General features: G+C 57.5%; 1 protein-coding gene across 1 annotated transcript in view; it reads right to left on the bottom strand.

Annotated features, from left to right (window-relative positions):
• Positions 1-1,719: 1,719 nt before the first annotated feature.
• Positions 1,720-8,244, bottom strand: part of VOLCADRAFT_70522 (uncharacterized protein) — a gene marked incomplete at both ends in the record, with an annotated part of 7,523 nt that continues 998 nt past the window's right edge. The window contains 8 exons of the mRNA XM_002959149.1: positions 1,720-1,914; positions 2,114-2,171; positions 2,620-2,720; positions 3,177-3,307; positions 3,749-3,869; positions 5,195-5,263; positions 6,873-6,906; positions 7,670-7,808. Coding sequence (XP_002959195.1) covers positions 1,720-1,914; positions 2,114-2,171; positions 2,620-2,720; positions 3,177-3,307; positions 3,749-3,869; positions 5,195-5,263; positions 6,873-6,906; positions 7,670-7,808 — 848 coding nt within the window. The remainder of the gene's footprint in view (positions 1,915-2,113; positions 2,172-2,619; positions 2,721-3,176; positions 3,308-3,748; positions 3,870-5,194; positions 5,264-6,872; positions 6,907-7,669; positions 7,809-8,244) is intronic.

Here is an 8,244-nt window from a genome sequence, read left to right as displayed (position 1 = left end):
GAGGGAGGGAATCCTCGTTAGGTATAGGGGATGTTGGGGGGGGGGTTAGCGAGGAGCAGGAGGGCTCTTTCCCCCCAGTGTCGCCCCGAGGGTGGGGGAGAGGGTGCTGGAGAACCCCGGGAAGGTGGGGGCGAGGGGTGAGGGGAGGGGGAAGGCAAAAGAGCACCAAGAGGAAGGACCGAGAGGACGTAGGTTTCCTGAGGGTGAGAAATATTAGAGAATTGGTGGTCGGAGCGGGGCTCGGATGATGGGGAGGTGTGACCCAAGAAGGGCCGTACTCCATAGGTTCGTATGTGCTGCATGGCTAGGTTACTTGGCGAGGGACGAGGTTGAGAGAATTTTGCGGTACGGGGCTTCATTGGGCCATCGGGGTGAGAGGGCCAGCCACTCCGGTCTAGGAACGGTAAGGGAGAGCCGCGCGGGCTACCTCCCTCCCCTTGCGGACGTTTGGAGGACCTAGGGGTGTGTGCATCGTGGCAGAGTATTCACGTTCGAGGTTTCGGCTGTCAGTCCCTCAGGCCTCGTACGCTGGTCTGGTCTGGTGACACCGCTGCATTTGGCAGTTGAAGGTCCTGGGTTTGATGTTTTATCCCTGGGCAGGTAATAGGTCAACTTAGGGTTACTGCCGAGGTGTGGAGCTGAGGTCTAGTTGATGGACTGAGTTTCGCATGCTGAAGTGATGGTATCGCTGACCAGTCTCTACGGATGTCGGATGACTGGATGAGGAGGGGTCCAGCTAGCAGGGGCCTAAACAAACCGTCGCCGGTTGTAAGGTGGAATCAACTTTCATTATATTGTAGTCCATGGCCTCCCCCCGCACTTGTAACTTGTGACTTTTTACGCTGCCTCTCTAGTTGGTTGCATCTCCCCTGGACCCACCTAGGTGGGGAAAGGTGGAGGAGGTCAGTAGTCTTAGGGTCCTGTGGCTTCTAGCTCTCTGCACCTTTCCTTTTGGAGGCTGTGGTGCGTGTTGCGTTTCACGTTGCGTGGCAGGAGATCTCCCTGACCAGGACGCCGCGGCCGTTTCCCTGTTCAGGATTTTCTTTTGAGTGGGAGGGGTGGAACTTCAGAGAGGCTCTGACCTGAGTGAGTGTTGTGGAGGCGTTCAGGCGGGGAACCCTGAGAGCCCCCGTCGTGTTTTCACTGCAGTCACTTTCCTTTCCTTCCCCGGACGAAGGCGCTGCTGATCGGTGCGATCCACATCTGTATCTCTTGTACCTTCATTACTTTACATTAATTACCCACACCACCCACATCACACTACCAGCAGCACCAGCAGCCGCGATAGTGGTAGCAGTGGTAGTAGTAGTAGTGCCATAACCGTTGATGCCCAGGAAACTGTCCACCATGTCCACCACCAGCACCAGCACCAGCACCAGCACCAGCACCAGCACCACCGTCGCCACCACCAGCACCAGTACCACCATCCCCACCACCATCGCACCACCACCACCACCACCACCACCACCACCACCACAACCACCACCACCACCACTAACGCACCGCAGTAAAGAGTCACAAAACCACCCACCCGGCTGTCACCCCCTCACCGCAGATGCACACACACACACACACACACACTTCCCGGACCACACAGGAGACCACGCTCCACCCCCGGGAGCACCTCCTGGCCGTACAGGTCTCACCCTCCTCCCCACCGTCCTCCGTCCTCCGCTACCGCACCTCCCGCCCGCCCGCCCTCCCTCACCCCCCTCATCATCACTTCCACACCACGTTTCCAAAGTACTGCAGCGCGGCCACCCCCCGCACCTCCAGGTCGCACAGGGGCCCGGTGATGCGCTGCAGGGAGGACAGCCCCTCGGGCCCCGAGTCCGCGGCCAGGTGCGCCAGGGCTCGGGCCTGGTCGGCACGGCGGGCGGACAGGAACTTGTCGGTGGCGGTAGCCTGTACGACCTGCGCACACGGGGGTCGGGTTTTGCACGGCGCGGGGTGAGGGGGGGGGAATTGGGAGGAATTGATTTTTATTACCCCGCACTCCCGCATATCCTTCTCTCTATCGCTCTTCCCCCCCAGGGTCCCATCCCCCCCCCTGTGCTCCGTCAACCCCCCGACCTCCCCCCGATGTCGCCTGCTCCCGCCCTCCCGGCCTCACCTGGTTGACGATGATGGTTCTTAGGGGTATCCCCTCGTGTTGCAGAGCCGCTGCCAGCCTGGCGGTCGGGTGGGGGGAGGTGTGTGTGTGTGTGTGTAGGGAGGGGGCCCAACGGGAAGGAGAGGGGGCCCCGTCCGTCTAGGGGGAATGCGGCGGACGGAATTCTACGTATTGCAGCAGCAGCAGCACGTAGTAGTATAGTAGTTGTAGTAGTATAGTAGTTGTAGTAGTATAGTGGTAATACACGTAAAACATTCGCTGGCGTCGCCTACAATGCATTTGTGGGGTATGGGGCGGTGAGGAGGGTGTAAAGGACCACTGAATGAGAACACCCGCCACATCACTACCGCCAAAAAACCCCATCCCCCCCAACCCGCATGGATGGGCAGCACCCCCCATTCGCCCAGCGGTGCGGCCCCTCCCCCTCCCCTCCCCTCCCCTCCCCTCCCCCGGCCCCCCTCCCTCCTCCCCCGGCCCCCCTCCTCCTCCCTCCCTCCCGCCCCCACCTGCAGCTCTCCGCAGTTGCCATGACGGTGGGAATGGTCACAATGATGAACTCGGTGGTCAGCTGGTTTCGGAATAACTGCCGGGCCTCCTCCATGCGGGCCTTACGGGAGGGGAGTAAGGAGGGGATGGACGGAGGGGGAAAACGGAAAGCCGGCGGGTGACTACCGTGTCGTACAACCGAGCTGAATGGCCCTAGCGAACCTATTGCCGTACCCTACGAACACACGTACGGCTGCAACCGTCAAGGGAGAAATAACCCGGTGAACCGTACACACATCCGTACACACAGACCTGATTGATAGACCTAGTTTCAAGTGCTAGATTGGTGGTAATTGCTCCACCCCTCTGTCTACGCAGATATGGCACAGGCATACATACACACATCAGCCCCAACCGCACCTGATACATAGGGAAGCATGAACGGTGTTCTTACCCCCTATCCCCACCTCCTTATCCCCCGTCCCGGGGCTAACTAACTAACTGCCGCCGGGTAGCGGTAACGGGATCCCTCCCTAACCCCCACCACAACCCTCACCACAACCCCCACCACACCCACCTGCAGTTGCTCCAGTCTCTTCACCGCCACGTCCTCCTCTCCCCCCGCTCCCCCCGGGCCTCCGCCACTGAACAGGTTCTTCACGGCACGAGTGGCGCCGGACAGCTTCTGACGGAGGCGAACCAGCTTACCTTGGGGGGAAGGAGGGAGGGGGAAGGGAGGAGGGATGCGACCGACCGGGACCAGAAAGGGACCAGAAAGGGATACGGCACTGTGTGAGGGAGCGGGCCTCGGCAGGGGGAGGGTTATGATACTATTATCACTATCACGATTATCATTATTATCACTAAATATTAATATATTATATATTAATATAAAAGACGAAGGGGGCGAAACAGCAACTTTCGCGGGGCGGCGGATGTTGGCGTTACCGCCCTAGCAGACCGTCCAGGTCGTCAAAGATCCTGATCCCGACCCGGAGCCGACTGGGCGACTGACCCCACCCCATCCCACCCCCCCACCCCAACACCCCACCCCAACACCCCCACCCAACCCCCCACCCAACCCCCCACCCAACCCCCCACCCAACCCCCCACGTCAACCCCCCACCCAACCCCATCCCCCAAACCCACCGATCGACTTGTCCAGAAAGTCGGGTAGGGACAGCAGCCGCAGTGTGTGCCCGGTGGGGGCCGTGTCAAAGATGATGCGCTTGAAGTGCGAGTACTCGGGCGCCTTCAGAAACTGAACCACCTGGGGTGGGGTGGGGTGAGGGGAGGAGGTGAAGGGGGCGAGGTATGTGCGGGGAGAGGGTCCGTGTCCGTGAGGTGGCGGGGCACCACCTCATCTCTCCCCTCTGGTGGTGCAGCGGCCACCTCCGTTCGCTGTCCTCCTGGTCTGTCTGTCTGTCTGTCTGTCTGTCCGTGTACTGTCAAACCCCATATCACGACAAGTTGGGTGTCGGCTTCAAGGAAGCCGGAAAAAGGGCGGGGCCCCTCTGCATCCGTACAGGCCGGTAGCAAGGGTGGCAAGTGTGACAATGGATGGGTAGTGTCAACGCGGTGGGAGATGTGCTTTGTTGCAGCAGTGCTGATGGTGTGAGAGCTAAGCTTGCACCGGCGGAATCGTCAGCACCGCCTGCGGGCTCCACGCGAATCGCATCCATTCCGGGTGCATGCCGCATGGACAGTGCGGCAGACCGCAAGTCGGAATGCCCGTGCGGGCAAATGGTAACGAAAGCTGGGTGAATTTCGGTGCTGTCTGTGATGTTTATCCCCGAAGCGCCAGCGGCCTCAGCAATCCGCCCCACAGCCGCGGGCTTCATCGGGGCACACCGCAAGTCTCAGGAGGCCCCGTGCATTGGCCAAAGTAAATGTACAAACAAGCAGCTTGTGTATTTCATAGAGAAATGAAAGCAATGTTGGCCTGCTGGTGGCAATTCGGAATGCCCATGCCGGCAAATGGTAACACAAGCTGGGTGTTCGAGTTATCATACGCCGTCATCTCAGAATTCCATTGTGAGATACGCGGCAGCTTTCGGGATGAAATTTAGCGCGAGAGGCGTTGATGTGACTTTTGAGGTCGGTGAATGGAGGCAGCTAAACTTGTTTGTGCTCATACGGTCTTTCTTAGCTACATGCGAGATACCTTGCAATAGAGAATCCTGTATAGTACCGATAACGCGTTTCAGCCGGGTGAAATATTATGTTTGGTCCGTTACACACTCAAGGCCTGGGAGTTCGAGTTATCATACGCCGTCATCTAAGAATTCAAATATGAGATACGCGGTACCTTTTGAGATGAAATTTAGCGCGAGAGGCGTTGATGTGACTTTGGCCTCGGTCAATTGAGGCAGCCAAACTTGTTTGTGCTCTTACAATTTTTGTTGGCTACATGCGAGATACCTTGCAATAGAGAATGCTGTATAGTACCTATAACGCGTTTCAGCCAGGCGAGATATTATGTTTGGTCCGTTACAGACACACACATACACACACACACACACGGACATGGGCAATCCTACAGGTCGGGGCCCCCCTGGGCGCTTCGCGCTGGGGCCCCGCCCCAAAATGTCGTACCTTGGCAATGGCGATAGCCTCGTCAACTCCCGGAGGCGGGGTGTCCAACAGCTCACTCAGTTGGAGGTCCTTGGGGCAGCAGGGGGGGGGGCCGCAGGAGGGGGCAGGAGGAGGGGGTCGCACATGACTCAGTAGTGAGGCAGTGAGGTTAGTGACGGTCGCATCCAGTCGGCATGTGTATTCCAGGACGACCCATGGGTCACCGCGCCGTGGCAGATTGGTCCAGGGGGCCGCATCCGAGCCCTTCAAAGGGGCCCGGGTAAGTGTCCCAGCGGGCGGGCGGTGGGCGGTTCAAGGAACCCAGAATGTGCACAGGGGCCGGTAGAGGGGGGAAACGACGAACCACGAGCGAGTGAAGCTGCTGTCAGAAGGAAAGACTTATGCGGCAGAAGTAAGGAAGGCACAACTAACCAGTCGGCGGTTGTGATGGAGGAGTCCCTCGCGATAATGTAGTGATGACGACGGCGGAAACCTACCTACCTAGCCACCAAAACTAAAATAAGAGCGGAAGAAAAGCAGTAAACCCAAGCCGCAAAATAGTATAGGTAGGTGTAAGGGCGGCGAATGAACAACACACTGACGTGAGGAGCGGACGAGGTGACGTAAGCTGGTTTTAAATCTGCTCGCCGGCCCCTGGTGGCGGCGGAATTGAGGAACCCGGACAAAACTCGCTGATAAGCTGCTGGTAATAAGCTGTGCTGGTGACATGCGAGTGCTCCTCCGGAGGGACAGTAACGGGGAGAGTGCGGGGTGTGGATGGAATCAGGGTTCGACACTGACCTTCCTGAAACTTGCGGGCTCCCCCGTACCTCCCAAATTTTCCTTACGGAGGGGCCCCCGTACCAGGCTCCTGTACCGGCCGAAAACCTTACGGGGGCCCCCGTAACCCCCGCAAAACCTTTACGGGGGCACTGTCCTTGGCTGAAACACTGTGGAAAGTGACGCTTTGCATTTTTTTCCCTGTAAATCGTTATTTTCGTTATTTTCTCGTGAACCATTACACTCGGGGACACGGCACACTCAGTGAAAGCCAAGCGCCTATAAAAGTATTATGAAAAGTGTAGTTAAATATTGCAATATGAATTATGTCTGCCAAGTGTGTGGCCTTATCCTTTATATGGTCAAAGGGTACTACAACCTTGCACGGCAGTCGGCAATCGGTCCGTCCTCTCCCCTACGGGGGACTTTACGGGCCCCGTACGGCCTCTTATAAATCCTTAAAATCCTTACGGGGGCCCCCGTAATCGGCCTTCGGCCGGTCCGGGGGCGGCCCCGTACGGGGGCGCTTCGCGCCCCAAAATCCTTACGGGAGCCACTGTAAAGTCCTACGGGCCCTTACGGGGATAGCGAAAAAAGGCCAAAAACTTACGGGCCCCGTACGGGGTGTCGAACCCTGGATGGAATATGTCTGTATGTGCAGAGGCCGGCGGGGAGGTGTGTGAAGGGGGAAGTCAGCATTTGCGTGAGTGACGGCACCTGGCGCAGTCGAGCAGTCAGGCGGCTTCGTAAATTTGCCCGGCATAACCTAGCCGTGTGCGTGCGCGTGTGTGTGTGTGTGTGTGTGTGTGTGTGTGTGTGTGGCTCCTAGACCCGTTGGTCGCAGCACCCACCACTGCACCTCTGACACACATACACATACACACACGCATGCACACACATTTTCTTTCCCCCCCCTCACCTTGAGCTGATCACTGACTACTCCCAGACCTAGACTGTCAAGAACCNGCAGGGGAACGAGAGGGAGCGGAGGGAGGGGGCAAGGGGGAAGGGGGGAAAGGGGGGAAGGGGAGGTACATACATACATACATAGGTATGTATGTATGCATGTATGCATGTATGCATGTATGCATGTATGACTTAGATTACACTGTGGGCCGCGAGAGCCGGGGGGCGAAGCCGAAACACAGCGCAAGGGTCGGGAGCACACAGCACAAGTCGGTTAGTCTTGTGTGCTCCTGACCCCGACTCAGACTGCCAACACTCTACGCAGCCACTCCGCAGCGCCTCCATCCGGGGATGGCGCTGCAGTGAATACACCACGAAGGGCTCTCAGGTCCCGCTAGAGCGAGTCCACAAGTCTCAGCCAGGGCAAAGTCAAAGGTTCTCTGAAACAAATCCCCCACAACAATGTATGTATGTATGTCCCACCTCGTTCAGTTTCTTGCCACCGTCATCCGCCAACACCTCCCGCAGCTCGGCCTTTGCCTGGGGGGAAGTGGGCATGCACAATATACACACAAAAAGAGGAAGGGGGACGGGGTGCAAGAGGAGGGGTTTCAGGGAAGTTTTCCTTAACCGTGTCCCGTCCCCCTCCCCATAGAGTCATTCACACAGACCCCCGCACATGCATACATACATACATACGTGGCAACGCCGTCGCTTTTGTGCTTTCACCGGTCTATCCCGGGCTCCTGCAGTGGTGATCGGGCTTGTGTGTGGTCCCTTTTTCTTTGTATGGCTACATCTCCCCTGGACCAGCTCAGGAAGGGAGAGGTAGAGGGGATCAGTTGTTGTAAGGTGGCTGCATGACGTCTTGTGGTGTCGAGCTCTCTTAGCCTTTCTCCCTTGGAGGTTTCTTGTTGGCTTGTTAGGTGTATCAGGAGCCCTCCCCTGCCTGGGCTGCCCTAACCGTCTTTTAATTTTGTTTGTTTTTTCCCTTGGGATCCCTTTGTCTTTAGTTGTGTTGTGGGGGATTGTTTCAGAGAGCCTTTGACTTTGCCCTAGCTGAGACTTGTGGACTCGCTCTAGCGGGACCTGAGAGCCCTTCGTGGTGTATTCACTGCAGCGCCATCCCCCCCGTATGGAGGTTCTGCGGAGTGGCTGCGTAGAGTGTTGGCAGTCTGAGTCGGGGTCAGGGGCACACAAGACTAACCGACTTGTGCTGTGTGCTCCCGACCCTTGCACTGTGTTTCGGCTTCGGCCCCCGGCTCTCGCGGCCCACAGTGTAATCTAAGTCATACATGCATACATACACATACATACATACATACATACATACATACATACATACATACATACATACATACATACATACATACATACATATCCTA

Source organism: Volvox carteri, assembly GCF_000143455.1.
Source record: "Volvox carteri f. nagariensis unplaced genomic scaffold VOLCAscaffold_129, whole genome shotgun sequence".
Lineage (NCBI taxonomy): Eukaryota > Viridiplantae > Chlorophyta > Chlorophyceae > Chlamydomonadales > Volvocaceae > Volvox > Volvox carteri.
This window is presented reverse-complemented; position numbering and strand designations above follow the sequence as displayed.